Source organism: Gasterosteus aculeatus, chromosome 17 (assembly GCF_964276395.1).
Source record: "Gasterosteus aculeatus chromosome 17, fGasAcu3.hap1.1, whole genome shotgun sequence".
Taxonomy (NCBI): Eukaryota; Metazoa; Chordata; class Actinopteri; order Perciformes; family Gasterosteidae; genus Gasterosteus; species Gasterosteus aculeatus.
The window spans coordinates 9,739,846-9,767,161 of record NC_135705.1 but is presented as its reverse complement, the minus strand read 5'-3'; the positions used below and the strand labels follow the sequence as shown (position 1 = coordinate 9,767,161).

Here is a 27,316-nt window from a genome sequence, read left to right as displayed (position 1 = left end):
ATGTTGGCGCTCTACGAGAACAGTTTGCAGAGCTCGAAGAATCCGCACGCCGCACGCACTGTTAGTGCCACACAAAACTACCAGTTTGACACTCGACGTGTGAGAAAAAGAAAGACATTTGCAGACGAGTGTGGTGATGACAGTGAAGTAGCTTTTACTGATAGTAGTCAAGAGATTTAAGGTTGAAACATATTATGTCACCATTGACAGATCTGGATAGTTCCTTCTCAGACAAACTTATTCAGTTCAAGCACTTGAGACTTCACCTGTACAGCTTCTGCAAGCTCTTGAGAGACATGGACTTAAGACAACATTTCCAAATGTTTATGTTGCACTAAGAATGTTTTTAACCTTGCCGGTGTCTAACTGTGAGGATGAGAGGTCGTTTTCTGTTTTGAAACGAGTTAAGAATGAGCTGAGGACCACAATGTCACAGACACGGCTCTCTGCACGTTCTCTCTTGGCCATCGAACATGAACTTGTTAGTGCCCTTGATTTTGAAGATATTGCACACCAGTTTGCACATTCAAAGTCCAGACAAATACCACTATCAATCCATCCATCCATTATCCCCCCGCTTATCCTGCACACAGGGGTCGCGTACACGCTGGACGCCAATGGCAGGGCTAACACAGAGACAAACAACCATTCACACATCTACGGGCAATTTAAAGTCCCCAATCAACCTGATCCCCAGAGCACGTCTTTGGACTGTGGGAGGAAGCCGGAGAACCCAGAGAGAACCCACGCAGACACGGGGAACATGCAGACTCCACTCAGAAAGGCCGCTCGGCGGAGTCGAACCCAGGACCTTCTTGCTATGAGGCGACAGTGCTGCGCACCACACCACCGTGCCGCCCTCTAAATGAAATCAAGCATTTCAAATGTAAACGTGCACTTTCCCATTATTTAGGATTAAAATTGTGTATATTGCCACATTATGTAGCATTTCTGTAAAATGTTTATTTTTGTTGATAAAAAACAGGCAGATTTCAAAATGTTTATATTGCACTATAACTTGATTGTCCTTGTCTTGTCTGTGGACTTCCTGTGTGATGGCTCTATCAGTTCAATACATTTGTGTTGAGAATAGGTGTTGTTCAATAAATATGGATGCTTTGAAAGTGGTTGCTTGTTTATTTTTTGTGAAAATGGATTAAACTTCCTTCCCTCTCTATGTAGTGGGTCAATTTTGCCAGATGCTGATGAGTTTTGCTTTAAAATAAAATCATATGTGAGTGCATTTGTTGTTCTATGAGCATTTGCCCATCTGTACATCAAATACACTTGATGACAGACAATTTTTGAATTATTGAGTATATTAACTTCATATTACTGTAAATTATTCTGTATTTTTATGATCATGGGGCCCTTGGATATTTTTGCCCAGTGTACAGCGAAGTGTTAATCTGGCCCTGCTCTGAGACACCACGTGGACGCACGAGCTGTGGCTCACTGGCTCTGCGGGGGTTAAACTCGCACAGGCAGCATCCACTGGAGGAGCATGCGTGCAATCGGCCCCCTGTAGGATCTCCTTCACATCCACCGGCCAGCACTCACTCTCACAGCGTGGAGGTGGAGGAGAGGTGCAGAGGAGGATTCCCGGTTACTCACGATAGTCTACTTGTTGGGGCTGGACGGGGTGCAGTGGACACGGTGGTGCACGGTTGTATATCCCAACATGTCGCCGGGTAGCTTGTGATGCCTCCACCAGCTCCGGGCAGAGCACCGGACAAACGCGCGGAGTTTTTCCGCGATTGCACAAGCGAGGTATCTGATTTCCATCCACGAGGTGAATTGGGATGAACGGAGACATGTATGCGTACATGTTAATTTATTGTGCTCTTGTCAAATGTCATCGTTTGAGGCTACAACTCACTTTCATTTTTGTAAAGAAATCTCTATTTCGTACATGTACGTTTGCGAAAAATGAGGTTGTTTGACACAGCTGTGAAATGCTCGCGTTGATGTGGTTACCATGCTATTTTTTTCCCAGCTAACTTTAAGAACTGTAAAGTTACACTTAAAATCAGCCCGGTGTCACGGGTTGATGTAATGTTTTATTGTGGTGCAAAGTTGATCGTCTGCGTTAGTATATCCGACCATCTTGTGGTGGAGAACAGTAATAACAACAACCACACAATCACATGAGTTGTTCTCGATCGCGCGCCTCTGAACCCGGATGGATGGTTGAGTGTCCCGCACCGAGCTGAGCTGTTTCAGCACCGCAGTCTGCCGGCAGCCTTTCAGCACCGGACAGCGCTCACCGGGGAGTCCAGTTAATCACGCACCGACTCTCATCCTCCTCTGCGCCTCTCAAAGCTGATTACAATATATATTTGATTCTCTGACGAGTGGATAAACCACCTGACATTGCATATAGGACACCGGCACTGGCTGTTCAATAGAGTTTCAATTTTTTTTTTTTTGTGTTTTGTTCCTGTGTTACAGCCACATGAAGAAACAAGCAGGCTGGGGTGGGGGCTGATGTGGTCACCTGCAGCACGAGTTTAATCTTCCATTCTTTTCAAGTGACTGAGAGACTTGAGTGACGTAAGTGAAGATGATCAAAACGGAGTCTCAGTCGGCCACCTCGCTGCCGCCGGATTCCACGGACATCATCGGCCGGAAGACCCACATCCGCCGAGTGAGGCTCAACGTCGGGGGCCTTCTCCACGAAGTCCTGTGGAGGACGCTGGACCGCCTTCCCCGCACGCGACTGGGCAAACTGAGGGACTGCGACACCCACGACTCAATCATGCAGATATGCGACGACTACAGCTTGGGTGACAGCGAGTACTTTTTCGACAGACACCCCGGAGCTTTCACCTCCATCCTGAACTTCTACCGCACCGGAAAGCTGCACATGATGGAGGAAATGTGCGCCCTCTCGTTCAGCCAAGAGCTGGACTTCTGGGGCATTGATGAGATCTACCTGGAGTCCTGCTGCCAGGCCAGGTACCACCAGAAAAAGGAGCAGATGAACGAGGAGCTGAAGAGAGAGGCCGAGAATATGAGCGAGAGGGTCGGAGAGGAGTTTACAACCACGTGTTGTTCCGAAAAGAGGAAGAAGCTCTGGGATCTCTTGGAGAAACCAAGCTCATCGTTTGCTGCTAAGGTAACGTCCCGCACGCTGCCGCCGTGAGAGAACCTGGAGAGCGGGAGAATGAGGGATACATGTTGTTGTGCTCTGAGGGGAACATCACAGCTGAAGCAAACTTCAGTGTGTAGTTAAGAAAGAGTCCAACTTTGAAAACCGATACTTTGATTAAATCAATGACAAGAAGAGTTGCTGTTTTTTACTGGAAAGTCGCTTAAAAGCCTTTTTTTGTCAGGGAATTGGAATTGGTTTCAATCAGTGTGCTGTTCCTGAGAAACACACGTTATTTCCTTGCACTTATTGAAAGTGTGTTTTTCATTTGTAGCGCCAGAAGGGAAGACAATAAGGGCACTTAGTGTTAGTTAGTTTAGTCCATATCTCAGGTGCACGTGTATTTGCTTTCAACGTTCACAACCTCTCAGCCTCATCAGCCAGTCCTGCCTTACTTCCAGTATTCAATACCTTCTGGTCCTTAACAGGCTCATAGCTCACACTCCAGGAACAAAGATACTTAACTTTGGTGGATCAATGGTTTCATGTTGACAGCATTTTAAGTGACCTGAAAGATGTGACTGGGTCAATGTTCAGTCAAAATGTTAAATAACCACCCAAATGGCCATTGGCCATTTATCAGAGAGAGTGTATAAAAAAAGCTTTTACTTTCAGATTCAACTTTCCCAGTGTATTCTTTGTATGTAAGATATACCGGTGAAGTCATCAATCAGAGACATTTCAAACACCTCTTGGACCACTTAGACCCGCGTACGCTTATGACTCCTTTGGTCACTAGGAACAAGGACAACGGGAAACTTGCAGGAAATCATTCCATTATGAATTGTCTGTATTTAAAGGCCAGCAGCTTTTAAGGTTTTTCTCAATCAGTTCACTACAGTGATGCAGTCGTATATACATGAACACAAACATTTTCTGCATTAATCACAGCAGTTTTGGTTCTTTCACAAGAGGTTTCTGTCTGTTCCGCTTGGTTCGTTCTCAGTTTTGAAAAGGGATCAGTTGAGAAAAGGAGATGCACCAATCAGGATTTAATTTGCACCGTGTAATCGAATGAAATATTTAAAACTAACGTTCTTGACTCATTTTGTTAGACATGCTTGAACTTTGGCCTAAAGTGATGCACTTGCACAGTCAACGGTCTTACTATTTATTTAAAGAGTTGTAGATCAAAGTAGATGTTTTATTGTCAAGTCAGAATGAATTACAATCATATTATGATTCTTTTAACCCCATGGTTTTGTTTTAAGCAAGCAACATCTCTTAGCTTAGAAAGATAAATTACAAAGAGAAAATGAGCATGTTCTTCTGAGGTTCCTGTTAAGTTTTACAGACATTAACTTAAAAGGCTTTTGACACTTGTGCGCGTGGGAATTAGAGTACTTGCCTCCTAAAAGCCTTGCAGCATTCCCTACTGCCGCTAAAGCTTCGGTCCAGAACAGAATACTGAGCTATAAAAACTGACACTTGGTTATTGCGGCTTGGCAGAGGCTGTTTGAACTAATTGGGATGAAACTTCTCAGTGAGTCTAAAGACAGCCATGACCAGAGGCGGTCAACTGCCCTTTTTCGCCACATCAGATATGCCTGATTTATTTTACTCTAAGCACTTGGCTGTTTGCAAAGAGAACTCCGTGCACTCGGGCTGCTATGTGGGGGAGTCGACGGCAAACACGCTACGATGTAAGGATGGATGGGTTGAGTAGGGGGACACACACACACACACACACACACACACACACCGTGACCAGCCAGCAGAGAGCCACTCAAACATGTGACTTCCCGGAGACCACTGCCTGCTAAATGCTCTCTTTGAGGCCGGAGTGCTCGTGCTGCCCTCCAGCGCAGCGGTGGGACCCGAGGAGACACAGCCGTCACTGGGATTTTAAGGTCTCTGTTGTTATTTTCAGCAGGGCTCTGAAGAAGCAGAGCTAAGAGTTTCGTCTGTGAACTTGTGTTCTTTCCAAAAAGCTGTTCTCTTACTGTATTTGTTTTTGTGTTTGTGCTATAATCAGCCATGCGTGCCACCCAACTATCCACCCAAGTGTATTTCACAAGTTGGTTTCAAGGAATGTTGCTTTGTGACAGAAACGCTTGCACCTAAGCTTGCGCTCCCTCCTCATTATTCAAGTCCAAATGAACAAATCAGCATTAACGCTCTAATTACAGTACAAATTCTAAAAGTGGAAAGAAATCCATGAATATATATTTGTTATTCATCTAATTCAGAGGTTTATAAAGTGGGAGGTGATTACGTTCAATCACAATGAGGACTGCAGTCTCTGACGTTGTACATTCTTGATCTAAATGCACAAACATAATACATATATCCTCATATTCAATAAGTCTCATGGAGAACTATTTTTCCATCTTTTGAAGTCAGCCTACATCCACTGGGGTACCAACGACTTGTATCACAAAAACAATAGTCATAAAAAAATAGAATACTTTTAATATGGAAAGCATGTTTTCCCAGTTCCATTTCTGCTAATGCTTAAGTCATGATGATCATGAAGATCTTCATTGTGCAGTATCACCCGAGAAGCTACACTGAGAGAGACATTAGCGTTATTGATTGAAAACATGCTTTTGATGCTGTTTGATCAATTTGTGGAAACACATGATTAGAAATTCACCTATAAGGAAGTACTTACCCACCCCGGTGGCTGCCAATCGATAGAAACAATCTGCCCAGTTGCACAGAGGAGGATTAAATTGTTTGTGTGTTGGTGAGAGTTTGTTCCACATGCATCTCATTTGCTAAGCTGAAACAATTTCTCAGAGACTTCAAAGAGTTGTGTTGTAATGAGAGCTTGCACAGTGCACATGAGACTATTTGTATATGCGTTTGACAACTGGACCTTTAGTTTCATCAAGCTCCCATACTTAAAACAATTTAACAACTCCACTACTGAATGTTGTTTCACGTTATGACATGATGTTCTTGTGGTCTGTTAATAGCCAGATATTTATCTTCTCCCTCTGGACCTCGTTAGCATGTGACTAACTGTGCGACTGCACAAGTGACCAAACGCAAAGACTGGCTTTATATTGTATAATTCCCCCTGGGTGGTTCACAGACTGTGATTGTAGGAGGTGAAATCATCCCTGAGCAGATTACACCTCAGAGTCGGACCACCAAGCACGAGAAGACAGTCATGCACAATTTAAGGTTGTAAAATTCTCCATTCAAGGTTGTAAAATGGAAATCACCAAATACAGAGTGATGAAGTTTTCACATTAAAATAGCAATCTGACTCTTAACATGTAAATGTTAAATTAGCCCTTTTCTATTAAAAAAGAACTGTCATACTCGTAAAGGAAAAATTATCAGTATTTTATTAACATGGATCCAATTGCTTAGTTTATGTGAAAGATGTCCCTTCAGATGGTAAATCCGGAGATATTTCCTGACTCAACAGCTTCACTTTACAGATATCTAAATATCTTTCAGCTCCTCTTTTTGATTTTATTTTCCTTTTGTGTGGCTTTGAGTTAGTATAAATAAAGAATGAATTATCGATCATCACAGTTCACACATTTATCTCCTTTACTAGTTGAGGAGCATTTTAAAAAGAGTACCACTATTGTAGCCCCATTATCTCCCTGCAGTTTCCATGGAGGAAAGTAATCTAGTACGCTAACATCAGCTTATCACGCGAGCCAGCTGGGCCAACACGGTAGAAGACACACGGTATCTCCGCTTGACAGACTTACAAATCCCGTGCTTTGTTTTTATTACAACGCCTTATCTGGCTTTCATTATAGTCCACACACGTTGGTGAAACAGGGTTTGAGGCTGTGGACACTGACATTTGAAAAAGCGAGAGGTCAATTTTTGAGGGGGCGGAGACATGACTACTCTGCTGCAGAACTTCATTCATTATTTAAATCAGCCTGTCAGCGAGAGAACATCACTCAAGAAGACACAGAGTGGTGCGGGGGTCGTGTGGTCACCCGCAATGAAAAAAGAGTTATACATAGAAGCCAAAGCAAATGTGTGCTTAAACTACTTGTGAAGCTACAGTTGCCGATCACGGCAACTCTGCAGGCTGAGACTGAGCTGAGCAGAGATGACAGGCATGACTGAATAATGCAATGGAATTCTGTTGTCAGTGTACCTTACATTAACTAACAGCAGTAGAGCCTCAATCTATGTAACCCATCTTTGAACTTTTTTCTTTACATGACATTGTTTTCTGATCGTTTGGCTTTTTACCCAAACTCAAGTGCTCCATGTGCTTTTCCCTACTTGTCATCAATTGTGGACACCAGAACAAAAAGATGTCTCGTGCAATTTTAATCAGGTTCCTTTGTCATGTACCCTTCATCCAGAATCACTTAAGTGTCAAAGACAGTAAAGAAGCACAATGTAGTTTAAAGCTTTAACCTTTTGTGTGCCTACAGTATCTGAGCTCAACCGATTTTCCTGTACTTGCATCAAGCCCATATCTAGCTCCTTAATCATCCTTTGGTCATACGTGATGGTTTAAGTTGAAGTTCTGACTCGTTTAAAGGTGGGTGAGTCTGGTTGGAGTAGAGATTGAAGTAATGCGAGTTATATAGAGCAAAAGCAATTTTCTCTCTTAGAATTTCTCCAAAAAGCTGTATAAATGACTCAGCATGGTTCATTCTGGTGGAAAAAATATACAAAAAGAACGTACTGTTATAGCAGTTCCACTGGTATAATTATAATGGGAATCATTTGACTCAAGGCCTTTTACTGTAGGCCTTCTATTTTAATGGGACTGATTAAATAACACACAAAGGTCGATACGGTTTAGCGCACATAATCAAACCAGCCAGATTCTTCATTTTAGATCCATGACCTTCTGCAGAGATGTGCTTCAGAAGGTGTTTCAATTATGATGTTTTTACAAACAATACGTACTACAAAAACCCATTCTACAATTTAATTTCAAAACTCTTGTGTTGTCTGAAGTCCCTCTCAACAAACGCTAAAGTCTAAACTGTCGCTCACTGCGGCTGCCAGACTGAGCAACAGTAAGTATAACCTGAACTTGATACAGAACCCGACACCTGAAAGCTGCATGGACGAACAGTTAACAACAGACTTCAATTAACGGCAGCTCACCACCAGTCTCTCACCGTGGAGCGTGACATCTGCCGTGGTAGACAAGCTAAATTAAACCAAGCGTCAGGTAACAGTTATAGCATATCGCCTGGCATCATTAGGGACCAAACTGGTGACGCATTTACTGTGCAGTAAACATTCATTTCCAATCAGAGTGAAAATGCAGTGATAGAGGCACACAAGTGAGAGAAACGCCAATTGTTCTCCAGACAGGTGTCAATAGCTTCTGCTCTTCAGCAAATAGAATGAGAGCGAAAAGCAAACAGGGGAGCTGTGTTCAAATACTGTCATCTGCTCATCTCACTTTACAGCTCACATTTAGACCCAGTTGTGTGCATTCAAGAATAGATGAAGTATATACTTTGCAAATGATGCTCTGCGGCACGAGGAGGTGGAGTTCATCAAGCCCCCACACAGAGCTTGTGATTATTGGTTTCAGGCCCTTCAAGGTTTACAGAGATAATGCAGCTCTTGAAGTCTGGTTGGTTTGAGTGGGAGTAGAGAGGTTTCCCTCGTGTCCCCACCTCTGATGATAGTCTCAGACTAAGCCAGCACGGGGAGATTAGGTATTTCACTCTATTTGTTTTGACCCATTCAACGTTGTGAACCAGCTTTAGGCACGACCAGAATGTGGAGAAAACGTCATGGGGAGTTCAGTTAAATTTATGTATCAATGTTTCCACCTGCTCTCTTTAATTAATGTGCTACAGAATAACTCAAACCAAGGTAATAGATAATGCTATGCTTGTTAATATTATACAGTGTGTTTTCTATCTTAATGAAGCCCTGCCTGTGACATCTAGCAGAGCTCACTGTTTATACTTTAGCTAAATCATGGCACGCCTCTTCCACAGGCCCACGGATACACTGTCACACACGTGTGCACACGCATATAAAGTCATGCACATCTTCCCAACCTTCACTTGCTTTCAGTCGAACATGAATTGTTTTCAGCCTTTTATTTTCCTATTCACTCTCCCCATGAAACACACACACACACACACACACACACACACACACACACACACACACACACACACACACACACACACACACACACACTTAAATAGACACATTGATGTAATTCTGATGTGGACGAAAGTGCGAGTGTAAGGGAGTCAGAGGTGTAGTGTCCAATAAACTTCACTTCACTGAACCCTGTGGTTTTACAGAGCACTCAGTGCCCCTTAATATAGCTGGAAGTATTGCCATATATTTAAATATTAATTCATAATGGCAAGCACAGAAATGTGTGAAATGCTATTTTCTAATGTGATAACGCTCACTAATCAACATGTTAGAGCTTGTTTGTTTAATATGAACAAACAAGTGTAAATCAGAAATGGCTCTTTTTGTGGGGGACTATTTCTTGTAACCTGATCCAGCGAATGGTTTGTTATACAGAACAATCTTAGAAGGAGTCTAAGTAGATTATTAGCAGGTGATTGGATGAACCCACCTGTCCATCAAACTCGTTCTTCACTCTTTAAATGAAGAATAATTCTCTAGTTCTGATAGAACTGATGACATTGCAGCATCTACCTGAACCGCCACACTGGCCTCTCTCTGTAGCGTCTGACGCGCTAACACACCACACACAGAGCAGCCAGTAGCTACACACATCTGCCGCTGCAGGCATTCGATGAGAGTAGAGGGAATAATAGACTCTGCATGAGCAGAACTATTTACTTATAACCGTATACTTTTGCATTTAATTCCCCACAAATTAAAGAAAGACAACCAAACTAATTTCGGTCATAGTGGTTGGAGTTTATTAGATGCCGTTAAGACAAAAATGTTAGGCATTTGTAACCAAGAACAAAACATAAAATATGCCGCATTTATACAATAATAAAGAAATGAATCATAAAATCATTAGGAACAAGGTAAACTAACTGCAACAATACGCTATGGAACACTTTCATTTGAACGCAGCAAACGGCTGGCGTCCTTAATCCAGTGCCTCTGTAAAACAAACCAAAATTATATATTTAGAAACACTGTCATTGGTAAAATATTAAAATTACAAAGTTGAGGAAGACGCAGGAAGATGTAAGGAAGGAGAATGTTTATCATGATAGGCAAATAACACTTTAACACCACCAACGTTACTTGGAGAGACGAGGCAATGAGAAACTCCTCCAATGTCGAACTGCACAGGTGTTCTGGATGAACTGAGATTACGCGTCTGACGTCACGTTCAGGAGCAGTCGGTCACGATTAACACTCAAATGACATTTAGGCAGTGAACACTTTGAATAATAATACTTTACATTCCGGCCACTGAAACAACAGCGAAGGCGGCGCATGGGATAGGGAGGGTGTGCTGTGGAGCACAAGGTTGGCGGTTTGAATCCTGGCTGCTCCCTGTGCCAAGTTGAAGTGTCACTGAGCAAGACACCTAACCCCCAATTACTCCACATGAAATGATGTCAAACCATGGGCGTTTTGGATAAAAGTGACAGCTGCACGTATATTAGTAAGTCAAAGTCATCATCGTATCTCATGAGATACTATCTCATTATGATGACTTACAGGACCTGTTTTTCAGTGGTTGACATGGGCTTCCATAAATTAACCTACAACAGATGTAGATGGATTGTGATTCACTGCACATGTATGTGTATTTCCACCACTTCATAAAATATATGTAACATGCAGTTGAATTACGGTAGTCTGCTGTTGTAAATTGACAGATTTAACTGTTTATTCATGACATTGGCCGTTAATTTACAAGCAAGGATGGAAATTTAACTGTATTTTACAGTTATTATGACATACTGTAAGATACCGCTAGAAATACGCCGTAAATTTACAGCAATTTGTTACAGTGTATGGATCCCACACTAAAAATAGAAATAGACGGATGGAAGACTGTAAGAATGTGTTGTGCGCTGTATTTACAGTACCACATACTGTATGTCGGTGTCAGTATGTATCTCGCTTGTCTGAGGGAGCGAAAGATCAAGAGAGAAAGAGACAGAGACACGCAATGTGGAAGAGAAAAGCTTTTCTGGGTCAACACATTGCAGAAGAATTGCATCGGACTTTGCTTCAATGTGAAACTGCATATAAGGTCATATTCTTTAACTGCTGTTATAGAGAAAGTCGGTGTATTGTGTAGTCAACTTTGAATTTCATCTGTTGGGGCGCAATGTTTACTGTTTTGAAATGGGACAACAGACCCGCAGAGCAGTGAACACATTTAAGCAAGGAAAGCAAAAGTCTTTAAGATATGCAGAATCCAGTGTGAACACATGGTAATGTGAGACAGGATCAAAGGCCACGTCCTTGCACTATTTGTTGATGGTAATTATGTGAGACTCCTGTGATGTGCTGACTGAGACTAATGCTCATTTGCTGTAATTACATTCCAGAGTGGTGTTTGGGAGAACTGTAGACGAGCCGTACGAGATACGTATTAGATCACCTCAGTGGAGATAACACGCCAGCTGTGGTCCCCCGGTAGCAGCTGACGGTAGTGCACGTCCTTAGGTAGCTCACCTTAGACACGGACACAAACACATGCGGTTGTTTCTGACTATAAAGAATCCCAGAAAGGTCCTAAGCATTGACCTGAATATAAAGGCTGTTCTTAGCAAACCGCACTGCGTTACACTGAGAGCCGGTGTGGCTGGTAGTCTGGTAGTGCAGAGTGGGCGGACTCTGTGAGTTCCCATCACTATCCCACCATTCAGTCTCCAGGCAGCCGTCCCAGGAGTCCCTGTTCTCCCCGGAGCCTCAGCCTACTCTTATGTAGGCGTGTTGGTCTTAAGTGTGCCGAACAGGAGACGAGTAGAGGATGTGGGTCAAGTTGAAAGTTATGAAATTATAGCAGGTGATCAAGCACAGAGACGACAAGTGCAAAAGGACATACAGCACTTTTCATTCATTCAGTCTTTTAGTATCTAGTGGTGTTCATGCGTACCACTACTACAGAGCGAGGTCATGTATTCTCTCCACGATATTTGCTCTCATATATTCCCTCTTCCTTGCTTTTCCCTTCTGTTCACTTGGAATGACTCTACATGATAATGAACCCCACTCTGGCGGGCCACATTCGCATGACACGCATCTAAAGCTACCGGTTTTCAACGCATAATTGTCGGAAAACCATCGCCTGCGTGCTGCCTCGTCCTGTCTGTGAAATCTATCCCTCAAACAGACTTCAGGCAACTCCATCTCCCACGAGACAGAAGCTATGAGTCGGCGGGTCCTGTGTAAACTGAGCAGCGGGATGTAAATTGAAAGGGTTAGTGATCTGTGGGGAAACTTGACTCCCATGTTGTTGCATTAACACATTTAATGGTTTCGGGTAAGGCTCGGGGGACAGAAAAGCACAGAAACTGGGACAGTTTGAAAGCCTCACTGTGTGTGTGTGTGTGTGGGGGGGGGGGGGGGGGGGTGTATGTGTGTTCCAGGGGCCGAGGCTGAGGAGCAAGACGACGAAGCGTTGCGTTCACTTGCGGCTGGATGAATTCATTGATCGGTTAATTGACCGTTGCCAAAGCCAAACGCTCTTAATTGCCGTTGCTACTTAACTCAGCAAACGCCAGCTCCATGATTTTGTTGAAAACTCATTTTACCAAATGAATTGTAGAAACAGGAGCGTAAATGACTACATTATATTTGGCTAAGATTGAGACTAAGCTAATTGTTCCCAGGCAAAATGTCAGCATCCTCAATCATCCATAATAAGACTTGGAAATAAAGTCTTCTCAACACTAGTAGAACTTCACAGTGGATGTGTGATTTTTGAGCAAGTAACCTGTAACCCCACAAAACAATGTTGTTGGCGTGTGAAGAGATGCTTTGTTACTAAAGGTTGTTTGCAAAAATACAAAATACAAAAAAATACACACAATATACATTACGTTGTGATTTAAATGGGACTTGTTATTTTACATTGACAGTTATTTAAAATGTCATTTTTATCTTCTCACGTCTTTATGTAATGCACTTGTCTCATGCACAATGTCTCGTGGTCTGCACAGTGGTTTTGCAGCAGGGCCGACTTTGAGGCTGCTCATTACATCCTCCTCATAAACCCTCTGCACAATCAAAAGAAGTATTAGACAGAAATCCCACGGGATATCCCACGGAGAACTTGGCTCTGTGGATAATGCCAACAACACCCAAATCTTCACGGATTTGCTCTCTAATCTTAGTGTGATCTCTGACCCTCGGCGTCTAATGCCAAAAAGTGATCACGGAAATGCTTACAGTTCTTGTTGTGAAACAAACTCCCTCACATTGACAACTTTTCACAAAGAAAGATATTTGGTGAATTACTTTATTGCATTTTGCCCAAATAGCATACAGAGTATGACATACTTTGCATATGGAACAAATCAATAATTCTATATGATGATGGATTATATAAGAGGGGACAAAATATTGTTAATTTCAAGAATATTCAATGGTTATATTTCAATTTATATAGAGCAAAAAGGAGATCCCAAAATCAACATTAAAGATGAATGAATTCAGAAAATATGGATGTCCCCTTTATTGACCTCTTCTGGATGTCTTTTCCGCCCATATCAAAGTCACTATATCAGCCGCCAGCCGCAGGGTGGATACTTCAGAATGGAAAAACATGGTGTCTGTAATCAACAAAACACCGTGAAGCAATTTGATATATTGAACACTGCAATAGTACAAACTGCACGTGCATTCTTTTATAAAAGCAAGCACTGTGACTCCCATGTGGACAGGCAATTAGGTGCTGTTTACTCAAACTATAGTGGTGTTTGATCCGTAATGGGTGCTGCGTGCTGCATGTGACGAGGATCTGTAAGTGAGATCAGGCAATAGTGAGTGAGGGTCATCTCAACAGTTGGCAATGGAGGAGAAACTGTGGAGGAGACAGGCCAAGAGAAGCAGAGGGAGAACGGCTAAGTGTGATTTAATCTGTGGTCAGAATCACCATGTGTGGCAATGATTTGCCAGGCCGGCGTGCTTGACTGTCGGCTACAGCAGATACAGGCAGTGTGTGCAGCATCAGGCACCAGTCTGACATGTGTTTAGCAGGAAGTGCAGTTCTCCACTTGAGCTTCATACCTGTAAAACTAGAAAGAGAGCACATATTTAAACAGACAAAGGCGTGTTTTTCTTTTGTTTGTTATTTACATGATTCGTCTGGCACAGTTGGATTGCACCTACTGAAATCTCTGCTGTCTCTAATGTCTCAGCTTCAGGAACCTGTGGATGGCGGAAGAACTAAACACATACTTCTATAATCACACATTTGGTTCCACTAGCAAATCATTATCTCCGTCACTCTCAGTTTAGACATTTGGGATGTTTGGCTTTTGCTGAATGAAAGTGAGCGGTCTGCAAAGGTCGGGAATAGCTCAGTGTTATGTGGGAGTTTGTTTGAGAGTAAATTATAACACCACTGCAGTAAACCCATATTTGATATTTCTACATTGGCTGTATGATTATGGCAGCAAATCACCCTCCTAAAATCATTGGATGATTATTGTGCATGTCAAAGTCTAAGGTGGCAAATTGGTTAAAAGCAGTGGTGCCATCCTCCAGGCGTGAAGGTCTACACGGTTATTTAGGGTAATATAAATAGTTACACTTGGAGTAGTTGATCTTGTTTAGTAGCAGCTGTGGGAATGATTCTGCTGACACTAAGAAAAACTAAATTTCCCTGAGGCATCCATTTTTATGAATAAACATGTTTGTGTGTGTTGGGGGTAGAGCTCCAAAGAACAATAATTTTCAATACCAATGTATCTGTCAGCAAAATGTAAAATAGTTAACATAAAAATGCTGTTTACAGTATCTTTCTCCTTCAGCTGCCTTTTTGGCTTCTCAACAGCTCGAAACCTCAAAACATGTCATTTGCAAATATATTAGAAGTTGGAGCTTCTCAAATGATAGTTTTCTTGGAATCTTTTGGGAGGAGCTTGAACCTTTTCATCACTGACTACGACGTATTAAGTTATGAGAAATGAAATCTGTTTGCTGGCTGAGTTTGTTTGAATTGCCTCTACGTGTCACCGGAACTGCAAAAACTTTTTTCCTCTGTTCGTCACGATGTTTGGTGGCCTCTTTTTTCTATGTCCTGTTTTATATGGAGGCCTTGCTGCATCTGTTCTGCCTCAGATCACCATGGTAACTATCAGCAGAGCTGTAAGCCACAGCAGTGTCCCTATGAGGAGATCTACGTACAACATGTGCCGCTGTCTGCCAGGTCATATGTGTGTTAGGGAACTTTCCCCTGGCAGAGAGCAAAAAGAGTGTTGCGTCGGCGAGGAGGGTAAGCCTCTATTTTCTTTCCTTCATTACGACATGACAATTAATCCCGCTGCATTCGGCAATGATGGAGCCTGCTTTTCATCCCCAGTGTGCGTATCCTGGTTCAGTCACACAGCTTGCACCCAGCTGCCCAGCATTGTGTATATTTGCCATATGTTGTGGCAGACAGCTGTGCCCGCTTTTTGTTCTCATTGTAATCTCTATCTACTTTTATTATATAATCAATAAAGGGCCCTGAAGCCACGGCATACGCCCTCAATATCCCGTTCTTACATCTCACTGCTAACACAAAGTCAGCCTGCATTGAAAGGCTTACTTAGTTTTAATGAAGGGTTTATTTTTGTATCTCAGGCCACTTAACTCATAGTGAATGTAAAGGTCTTGTAAAGGTCACATTCCCCTAAACTATTCATGATGTAAATGTAAGACTCTCAGTGTATTTCTAGCTAATTTCTTTCTTTTCTTACTTTTTACTCTTACTTGGTCAAATTGAATAAATGCAACCAATCGTGTTTTATTACTCTATTTCCAATATTGATTATTACGATTAACTTTGTTTTAAACATTTCATTAGGGTGTTTTAGAAAGTAGGTCACTTCTAAAGTTTCTCTTGCTGCCTGTTGCCCGAGGGCCCCTTAGTGCTTGCACATCCCAGCTGCATACATTATAGACTATACGCTGCACTTCAAACATCTTTCTTCTCTTGGTCTCTTTTTGCATTATGCATCTCTGACCTTGCTTTACTACTAACGATGAGCAGGTCTCAGAGTTATTTGGCCTTCACAGTACGGAAGAGTCGGACAGAAATAATCACGACCTGGAGACATTTAGCAGACATACACTGTTTTGGGAGATAGCCGGCGAGAGCTGTGGTTTCCTTTGATTATATAGGAGCATTGTCTCTCTCTTTATGTTGCTCTGTTTCTCTCTTCCTGTTTATTTTTCTTGCATTTCTTCTGCAACCATATGATCTTTTCGACTTGTTTGTAATTGTATTGTTGTTTTACTAGTGTGCGTGTGCCTGGGTTGGTGATGAGCACCCCGCTGTAGATCTACTGCCCCCCTCTCCTCCCTGAACCTCTGAGCTAGAGACACTGTAGCATGTGGTCAGGCAGGAAGTTTTTTGATCTGCCCTTCCACTCCCTCTGAATCATTTAAGAGGAAACTCAGTTCGAAGCAGGTGTTCCACTCCTACGGAATTAAAAATAGATGGCTCTATGTTGTTTGTTTCTGCACTAAAGTGTACGAGAGGAGTGTTCGTAGGTTTGATTTGATTGATTGATTGATTGATTTGATTGGCTACACTGAGCAGTGGTTATGGCTTCAGTTTTGTTGCATTATTTCCCAGGTGCATAAGAAACAGGTCAAACGTAACGGACCAGAATTTCTCTGCTGCATTGATGGAATTATCAGAAAGCAAAAAATCTTGAAGGCTGTTACCGTAGCGTAGATCAATACAATCACACTACGGTAACTTTTATCAAGAGATAAAAGAGATAAAACTCTGTAAGTGACATTTATCATAGGTCATAGGTCGTTATGTGGAGGGAAAAGTTTGACATTCAGAGAACTGTGCATTCTTTGCTGAAAGGTAAATGACAACATCAACACCATTCCTATGTTTGTTAAAAATTAAGCTGCTGGTTAGCTTAGCAAACAAAGTGGAAACATCATGTTTTTGAACAGAAATGGCTGCAGCTTCATTCTTGCCGCACAGATCACCATACTTGCCAAAATCTCCCCCTTTTTTCATAGTTTGAGCCTAAGACTATCCATCTTTCCCTGTTTCAAAACTAACGATGCTAAGCTAAGCCCCTTACTGTAATGTCATACTTAATAGCTATACAAGAGTACTTCTGATCTTCTCATGTAACATACGGTACAGTACATTTTAATGTGATTACACCTGAGCATTAGCCTTATCAGTCTTGAATCTCCTCAAGTGTCTCGCACTGAAACTGCAGTGTTAAGCTGATACGGCATCATATACAGTAGGAGTCTGGGCAGCGACCAGGCCTCTCCGGTTTCAGGTGGTGTTGACTGTAAGCACTGGGTAACTCTCTACTCAGTGCAGATACTCAATCATGTCACAGGAACCGCTTGTCATCTGCTCCTAATGGTAAACATTGAACAGGCCGGTGAAGCCTGTGCAACAGGTCACCCGAGACGGGAAATACAGTGAACATTACTTAGCTGTCTGCAGACACCAGATCAGTTGAGGCATATTATTGGCCACTGTCGGCTGCAAACTTACTCAATACTTTGCTTTCATTCATTTGTCGCTCACTTCAAGTGATAGATATTCCTGGTGTGATGTCATCTCTTGATCTCTGTTTGCAACCTGGTCACAACCTGCATTAAAGCTAGTTGTTTGCATGGCCACTGCTTTTCTTCTACTAACCCATTGCATTAGCATTTCATTCCACTTTATTTTATTACTTGTGCACTGTTGTCTTGTCTGTCTACTGTCGCGCACTAACCGCCAAGACAAATTCCTTGTATGTTTGACATATTTTGGCTAATAAATGTTTCCTGATTCCTGATTCCTGATCCTGATTCTTTAGGCAGCCTGTCCCCCGGGTGTTGATTTCTTGCTTGAGATTGAGATATTAAATACGCAACGGTAACACGGTAAACGTTGAAAAAGAAAATGATTGATGATTTGATGCACTGTGCTGCCAATGGTCCATTTCACACAGCTGGTGGTGATTCAGCATGATATATTCTTTATTTTTTGCACTGGCCTGCCAACACTACTGCCCTTTTCAGAGTGAGGAAACAAGAGACAGCTGGAGCTCCAGGCTGCACAAAGCAAGTATCGAGAACAAAGAAAGATTTTGAGTACTTGTCATTTTCAGCTGGGTGCGATGCGTCTTTGCCGAGTGGAGACGACAATGTGCTGTCAGTCTTTCCGGTGGGCTTCCTTTCAGGCCCACACAAAAACACCGACTGTATATCAGCTTTGAAGATCTCAGATACTATTTTTTTCCTTTAGGGTTCAGCCTTCTACAGCCTGTCGGAGACTTTCCCCGTCCTGATGTTCCCACTGCATGTTTAGATAGACAGACCAGGCTCATGCTGTGTGGAATACCTCAGACTCAGCAGAGAGCCCAGAGGAGGACGACTCACACTCACATTAAACGCTCACCTCATCTGAACCATTGATGGGATTGATGTAAAGGTGTATATTGAATATCCTACTAATTATTAAAAACGTCCCCAATAAAACAAACAACCTTCAACTCAATAAAAGTATATGATGCAGTGTTTGGCAAATAAATATGATCTTAGAAAATCTAATACGGTCCCATTAGTAGAGATACTCTTTGAGCGGAACATGAGGCTTAAATTTAGTCTAACAAAGTCATGAGATGAATAATACAGGTGAATAATATGATTAATAAATATTGTAACATATTCTACATTATTGCTGTACATCTACATATATATGGTATGATATTTCCAAAGCAGAAGGCCTTAAACACCCTTATTACAATACTACTTAATACCTTTTCATCACATGGACGAACAGGGAACAATTTGTAAGAAATGAATAGTCTCACATCATGATGGTGATGTGGATCTTTAATCCTCTTTTAGTCTGCCAGTAGAGACTTTTCTGTCTGGTATTTCATCTCTAAATGATCTTGGATTAGTCTATCAATTAATGCTCAACTGATATGACCTAAGGAATAACTCAGTGGTGGTAAGTAAGATGTCTGCAGCAGCCCATTAAAGCGTAGTTGTGCTATTCTTGCAAAATATTGGTAAAGATAATCTTTGTGGCACGAGTTCTATGATGTATACCAGATATCACAGCTGTTCCAGATGTTTCAAAGTCAAGGTTTTCTGTTCCAGGTGGAAAGGTGACAATAGCACAGGTGTTGTATCAGGGGGAACCGACTCTCAGCGTTAGTACAGGTTTGTACATCGTCCACAGGGGAGCGATCTCTACTGTCAGCCTCTCACTCGTCTCTTTTTTATTACAACCGCATTTTTCATGAGATAAATTTTTGTTTATACTCAAGTACTCAAGTAAATTGCAAGTACATTAAAAGTGTACTGAAACACCGTGTTTGAGTTCATTTTAAACTAAATAACTCCTCACGTTTTTGGTATCTTTAGGAAACATTTGATGGAATAATATGTATTCCCTTACGCCTAAAAGCAACCGTTACAATCATTATTTGCCGATAACAAAGAAGACGTAGATCAGTGCATACACAATGCTCTGCAGGCCTCATCATTTGAACCACCTTCACACTTCTGAAAGGACGCACTCTGCGTCATCCATCTCCCTGTCTCCTCCCCAGCACAGGTGAGGCACATGCTCCCTGCTATAGGCATAAAGGTGGAGTAGAAAAGCTTGGCAGGCAAAGTTATGGAGGCAGATGATGCAGAGGGCACATCTGTGTGAGACACAGGGGTTTAGTCAATTTGGGAGATGCTTTATCTGGTTTAGAAACAGATGGGAAAGTTGGGCCGGCAGGCACTTGTATAATTAAAAACTGCGCATTGCTCCTCAAACAGATGTAAAGTAATACTTTTGAATAGGCAGGTCATCATTGCTCCCACTCATTGTTCCCATTATTGGTGTATGGTTCTCATTTTAGGCTTGAAATCTGTGACAATGTGAGCTACGACTAAATTACCAAATGACACATTGCTTTACAAACCTAAATACAACTAAAGTCAACATTTTCCCAAACCATAATAAAATCTATGAGAAATCTAAGGAAGGAATTGTAAACTATTTAGGAAAACTCAGCATCAGTGAAAGACCTCTGAATGACCCTCAGAGTAGATGTCCCTCTGTCCTTCTGGTCTCTCACTGGAAGCCTGCATGTCCTTAGTCCTGCCGCTGACTTGAGCGCACAGAGCCAGAAAAGATTTATTGGCATCCGCAGAAGTGGTAATACAATAAGAGGATTAAAGATACCACCTTGCACTCAACATACCCTGAGAAAATAAAGTTAGTGAGTCAGTAAGCGTAACAATACCTCTGTTGATTCCGTTTATTGTGGCGAAAAGGGAAAACCCAGTTACTACGAGGTTGGACCAGGAGGGAATCAACATTTCACACAGCATGACACACGGGAAAGTTCTTCATGACGGACGGAAAGATTTACGCCGGCAACTACAATGCACCTCTGTCCATGTCGTCTATTCTCAGAAACAAATTCTATTTGTGTGCGTCTCGTATTTCTGTTTCCAGTCTTTCTTAGACGCCTCTGTATGTGACCATGTCAGTATCTGTGAGAAACCATTCACTGTAAATGCCAATGAATAACACCACTTTGATTACATTTTATCCATAAAAACACAACACACAAATAATATCAGCTCTTCACTCATTGGAGAGCTATTTCGAGATAGATTTATTTAGATTTATTTTAAAAGTGAAGGAGTAATCTTAACAGTTTTGGGATTGAAGCAGTAAGCAATTGAAAATCAAGCCAATCTGTGACACTTTTGTTGTGAACATTACAGGGTCACTGTTGAGGTGAAAAACTAATAATAAGATTTATATTTTGCAATATTTTGACAGAAATGTGATTTTGTTAATGGTCGGTTACTTACACCTTGTAAATATGGAAATATTTAAACATCTGGATCGATGTGTACAGTCAAACTCTCCAGAGGATGCATCCTATTGACTTTGGTGATCTTCTGGCTGCCATTAACTCAACTTTCTTTACATTGCCACCACATTCGGCCAAATCTACAAGCTACAGACCAGGTGTTTAACTCTAATCCTTTGGTACGGGATTCCCCCGCTGTGTCTCCTTCCCCCTGTCCATCCATTCCTTGATCGCGCATGAAGCAGAACTAACTTTGTGTGGCGGAAGCAGTGTGGAAACTAGGCTTTCTCCCCGGCTCTGCAAACTGCCATGGCCCTGTGAGCACCACTCATGCACACCTTTTAAAGGACAGGGTGGCTTGCAGGACGATGTTTAAATATTCAGGCCCTTGCCTCGTGGTGTGTGGGGTAGGAAGACCTGGGGCTAATTACTGACTGGGAGGGAAAAAGAGTGGAAATATTATGCATGTGGGTTTGTTTGCGATGCATGAGTGTGTATATCAGGGTTGTGTTGAAGTAGCAGCATTCTTGGGCAGATTATTATTCTGTTTACGTATGCAGACAGGAATTGGGATGACTTGTCCTCAAAACCTCAGCACTTGTCATTAAGAAGACCGAGGTAACACATTGCTTGCCGAAACCTTTTGTAAGATTGCATTTATGTCATATTGTCGTTCTTGCAAAATAGCAACATATATTTACCTTCGTTGCCATTATCTGCACTGTGGGAACACTTTCTCTTTCTCCTCAACTCTGCCTGCCAGCAGCAGTAACAATAACTTATTCATACTCAATTTCCATTTAAACGCAATCATTGTTGAATACAATAATCATACAAACACACTCAGATCACAGTGACTAACCAAGGAAACTAACACGTTTCTGCAGCTAAGACTGGTTGGCCACATTCCCTCTGTGTCAGGTTTTTGTCACCGTGCTGATGGGCCTCAGCAGACACTCGTCTCTCTCGCCCTGTTTGTACTGTGTTTCTGTGGTGGGATCACATCCCTATCAGCTCCTCTCTAAGAGAACTCCTGGTGTTGGAGGGGAAGGGGTGAAGATAAATCGTTCGATGGGAGGTTCAGCTGGCCCTGCTCTGGTTGTTCTCCAAATAAACTACGCTGTCTTTTGTATTCAGTGTGGTACATAAGCAGCGCTCGGGCCTAGTCAGAGAATTAACATAAATTACTGTGGATGAGTGTGATTTCCATTTTAGAGCAGCAGCCTCATTGTTTTTAGAAAACCTGCCGCTAAATCAATGATACAAATTCCTTTTCACACCTCTCCAGAATTTGTCGTGTCTGATAATCTGACCTCTACATCTCCGACTCTATTGATGGTCATGTTAGTAACAAGCCTCTACTGGATCCTATTTGAGAGTTTTCATCCATCACTTTGGTCTCGTGGGATCTAGAGCGCGAGGCAGACCACTTCAGGGAATGAGTTTACATTTTTAGTTTGCCCTTTAATTGAACATGCTCTCAGAGCTGAACTGGCTGCTGAAGTTGGAATTGCCCTTTCTCCTAAACTCTCATACCATCACCACAGCAGGGCATCTCTGTTTTTAGTCCCTCTCTCCTCAAAGGTCAGGCTAGATGTGCAAGTGTTCACCTGTCAAGATGAATTAACATTTATGGTCACTGATTGGCACCAGAGAATAATCCTGCTCACCGCTGGCCTGCGACACACTGACCTTGTGACGGGTTTTACACCGACTGTGGGAGAGGAACAAAAGGACAACCACGACTATGCGGCCTCTTCAACTGCCAGTACTAAGACGAGTCCCTACAGGACTCAGCCGGTTACGCTTCCGGACTCTCCACTTGTCTATTAAGCTCATTGACAACGCGTGCTTTGCTTTGTTAAACAAGTAATACATTGTGGTCTTCTAGTGTCGGGCATTAAAGGATCAAAGCACATTGTAATGACACAGAGGGACGGCGAAGTGTGGCGAAGCTTTTAAAAATGTATCAGTTCTCTCTGCAATGCATGTCAAAATTTGAATAGGAAGAACAAAAACATCTGCCCCAGAGATTGCATTAGCTGTGACCCCATTTCTTTGAAATGCTGATATGACATTTTCGGGATTATTTTGGAGAAAGAAGCAAGAAAGTTAAATGGGCCGTCAACAAATATCCTCAGTAAATGTCAATTGCTAGTTGGGATATTTTAGTTGTGTGTGAAATGCGATTTAGTGTCTCGAATGGCATCAACCTGCTTTGACACAGTGAAATGGCGTTTCTCCGGGGACTGACTTTCCTCCTCTGACGTTGCTAAAGCAATATGCCACTGTGATGGAGCTTTTTAACTTTCCGCATGTAGTTCAGGGGCAACTGCTAACTTTAGCTCTACTGGTCTGGACAGCTGGGCTTTTAATATACTTTTTAACATTGCAAATTGCAGAGAGGTAAAGTGAGTCACGCATGCTGTGGTAATACCACCAGAGAGTACTTTTCCTTTATTGAAGTTTATTCGTTAAAATGAAAGTTTAAAGTGTGGTAAAAATGATTCGAGGTTATGAGAATGCGCCTCTCCCAAAAGCAAAACAGATGGCTTCAGAGTTATTCTAGGTTCAGCACGGCCGTTTAATCTTTATTTTTAAATCGTTTCAGTCTCAACTATCGTCATTGCTGTGATGATGAAGCATTTGCTGCTTGCTTCACCAAGATTAAAGGACTGGGTTGAACAAGCAATTAGTCTAAGGCCGTCCACATTTTATTAGTATGCACATACTAATACGTTCTATACATTTTTCACCCGATCACCATACAGTCGAACTTAATGATGTGAGCAGGACTATGAATATACAGCCTGGCGGACAGTGATGCTGTACATTTGGGCACATTGGTGCTTTGACCTGAATGTTACACGGATCAAGCTGATGTTTAAACATGATATACTCATCAAACATTACTATGTATTCATTAGTAATTTTCACACTTTTATTCTTGTCTTTTCTTTTCCAGATCCTGGCCATTATCTCCATCCTCTTCATCGTGTTGTCTACCATTGCCTTGTCTCTGAACACCCTTCCAGAGCTGCAGGACATAGATGAGTTTGGTCATTCCACAGACAACCCGGAACTGGCCCACGTGGAAGCTGTGTGCATTGCCTGGTTCACCATGGAGTACCTGCTTCGCTTTCTCTCCTCTCCCAACAAGTGGAAGTTCTTTAAGGGTCCGCTGAACATAATAGACTTGTTGGCCATCTTGCCATACTACGTCACCATCTTCTTGACTGTATCCAACAAGAGCGTGCTGCAATTTCAGAATGTCCGTCGCGTGGTTCAGATTTTCCGGATCATGCGGATCTTGCGTATTTTGAAGCTGGCTCGTCACTCCACGGGTCTCCAGTCTCTGGGCTTCACGCTAAGGAGGAGTTACAATGAGCTTGGCCTGCTTATCCTTTTCTTGGCCATGGGCATCATGATCTTCTCCAGTCTGGTGTTCTTCGCCGAAAAGGACGAAGAGGACACCAAGTTCAAAAGCATCCCAGCTTCTTTCTGGTGGGCTACCATTACTATGACCACGGTAGGCTATGGAGATATATACCCCAAAACTCTACTGGGGAAGATAGTTGGAGGATTGTGCTGCATTGCTGGAGTACTGGTGATTGCGCTGCCTATCCCTATTATTGTAAATAACTTCTCAGAGTTTTACAAGGAGCAAAAGAGGCAGGAGAAAGCCATCAAAAGAAGGGAGGCTCTGGAGAGGGCTAAGATGAATGGGAGCATTGTTTCTATGAACATTAAAGATGCATTTGACCGCGATAAAGAGCTCATGGATATAATAGTGGAAAATGCAGGTGAAAAGAATGAGAAGATACATGACAATCACGTGTCTCCTAGTAAGCAGAAAGGGACGCCCAAACTCAGGTCGCAGAGGAGCCCCAGCAGCCCCTCCAAGGCCCTTGCATTAAGCTACCAAGAGCAGGCCAAGCCCTCTAGCAGCCCTCAGTATCTCAGCGCACAGACACTGGAGGAGATGTACAGTACAATGGCCAACACCCAGTCACATCCCAATCTTGACAGCGAGGAAAAGGGGCCGCCGTCCAAAGCAGTTAGGCGTAGAACAGAAATAGAGATGGGGAGCATCACCGCTGAATCAACCACAAACAAAGCAGAAACGTTGGCAGACATGAGGAGCATGTCCAGCATTGACAGCTTCATCAGCTGCACAACTGACTTCCCTGAGAGCTTTCGCTTTTCCCAAAGCCCCATCAGCGGCATGCCGGCGAAGGTCAGCACCCGCCCCAACCTGGAGCCCACTTTGGAGAATGTGCATGAAGAATCCCAGGGCACCAATACACCCCAGACAGGACGGGGCACGAAGCTCGGCCTGTCCGAGGACAGTCCTCGGGCTCTGCGACACTCTCTCAAGGTCAACCTCAGAGATGGGGAGGAAATAGGGAGAGGGACCCTCTCTGACAGCTCGTCAGTCCAGAGCCCTGAGGTGTCTGTCTACACGACTGCCAGAAGTAGGACACCCAGTAAGAGCCCAGAGAATATGCTGCCCAGCAGCCTCTTCACATTCCACGATACGTCCATCAATAAATTCATTGACGCTGACACAGATGACGATGAGCACATGCATGGCGGTTCAGGGATCCGTCCCTCCCAAAGAGTCCTGGAAAGAGCGAGCTCCGGGTTGGGCCATCACTCCGGCTCCCAGCGAGGGGCCAAGCAGAGGAAGCTGGGGAACAGCACACTGCCGTTAGAAAGGCAGGATAACCATGTGGCTTAGGAGCTACAACCACTTCGGGATTCAATGAAGCAGAGTTCCTGAAGGAAGCATACAGGAGAGGAGGAAGCACAAAGGGAAATTTCAGATGCACAATGAACTCAGCAAAACTGAACTTCTGAAAAACATTGAAGACATAAAATGTGTCTGCCATGGAAATAGCTGCAGACGGTGGGACAGATTTCGGTGTTTTGCACTAAGACTCCTGAATTAATCAATTCAGCAGAAAACTACTCTAAAAGTTGTTGTTTTTTAATTTGGCACAGAATGCCTTTCAATCATTTTGACTATTTATACATTTACTTTGGTCCAGATTGACGTAATAATCTCAACATAATTGTAAGACTAGAACAACTGAACCGAATTCTTTTGGCATGCCTGGATAGAGTAACAATAGAAAAAGCTGCCCAAGTCAATGCAAGCCACAAGTATTGAAACACGGCTCTGTAAGGTGGGAAATTCATTCAGCTGTAGTTCAGATTACTTTGTTGTGTGAATGAGGAACTTATATGTTTTTTATGTATTAGTATAATTATGGCATTACAAAAGCCAGTTTGGGAAAAATGTACAGTTAAGTTCTCTTCATTTCTTCCTCAAAACTGGCCTTAGTTTATGTTGTGTATTGTTTGTGTTTGTGTTTGTTTTAGGTAAAAAGAATGACACAAACAGCACATACATACATAGACACAAATACACAAACTATATATTTAAGTATAAGTATTTATATATATATACAGTACATACCGTATATTTATTGTTATGTAGCATTCTTCTGTCCTGCTGGTCTAGAAAAAAAACCTAGTCTTGTATTGGTGTAATCAGTTTTAATCTGGAGAAAATCTAGATGTTTAGTGTGCTATTTTCACAGGTGTCATCATTCCTGTAATTTGAGCTTAACATAAAATGGGCATCAATAAAGCTGTAAAGACAGCACTCAAAATCAATGAGATCTTCTGTGTAGAACCTGCAGTTTTGTAGAAATGTGATTATTGTACATCTACAACTACACCAAAAGCACACATGTATTGTACAATTAAAAGAATGAACATTGTTTATATTTCTAAGATATAGTTCTAAAACAATTAACTTTTAGACATATAATATAACCACATAGTTTTGTATTTCAACATGATGGAGATGCCTTTGTTAGACTACACCCCACGTACATACATTCATTGTAAATGTATGTTCCTTTGTGCAATGTGAAGAACCAAAGAGTTGTTCTTTCTTATAACTTGTACAGATGATTTTCAAACACATTTTAGGGAGCCATACTTGCTCCTTCAGTACAAACATGCATATGCAGATGAGAGGACGGAACTCTTTAGAGCAAAGCTGTTGACAGGGAATGACGAGAGTATAAGCGGGAAATTAAAAGGGAACCCAAGAATTTTACATGCATCTTTAAAGTTAATTTGATTATTTACACACCGTGGATCTTGTCAAGAGGTTTGCTTTCGGAGATCTAAAACTTTACGCTCGCATCGGTTCACATCTCCTGTAAAACATAAATCCACC

General features: G+C 42.3%; 1 protein-coding gene across 2 annotated transcripts; it reads left to right on the top strand.

The window, feature by feature from the left end:
* The first annotated feature begins 1,480 nt into the window (after positions 1-1,480).
* On the top strand, positions 1,481-26,742 carry LOC120835619 (potassium voltage-gated channel subfamily B member 1-like). Of its 2 annotated transcripts, none has more exons than XM_040204698.2 (3): positions 1,481-1,770; positions 2,452-3,118; positions 24,026-26,742. In XM_040204698.2, the coding sequence occupies exons 2-3, from the start codon at positions 2,564-2,566 to the stop codon at positions 25,799-25,801; spliced, it is 2,331 nt and encodes a 776-aa protein (XP_040060632.1). In that variant the 5' UTR covers positions 1,481-1,770; positions 2,452-2,563; the 3' UTR covers positions 25,802-26,742. The 2 variants fall into 2 exon arrangements, with proteins under 2 accessions (XP_040060632.1, XP_040060633.1); XM_040204699.2 differs by having other exon boundaries at positions 1,652-1,792.
* The last annotated feature ends 574 nt before the right edge of the window (positions 26,743-27,316 follow it).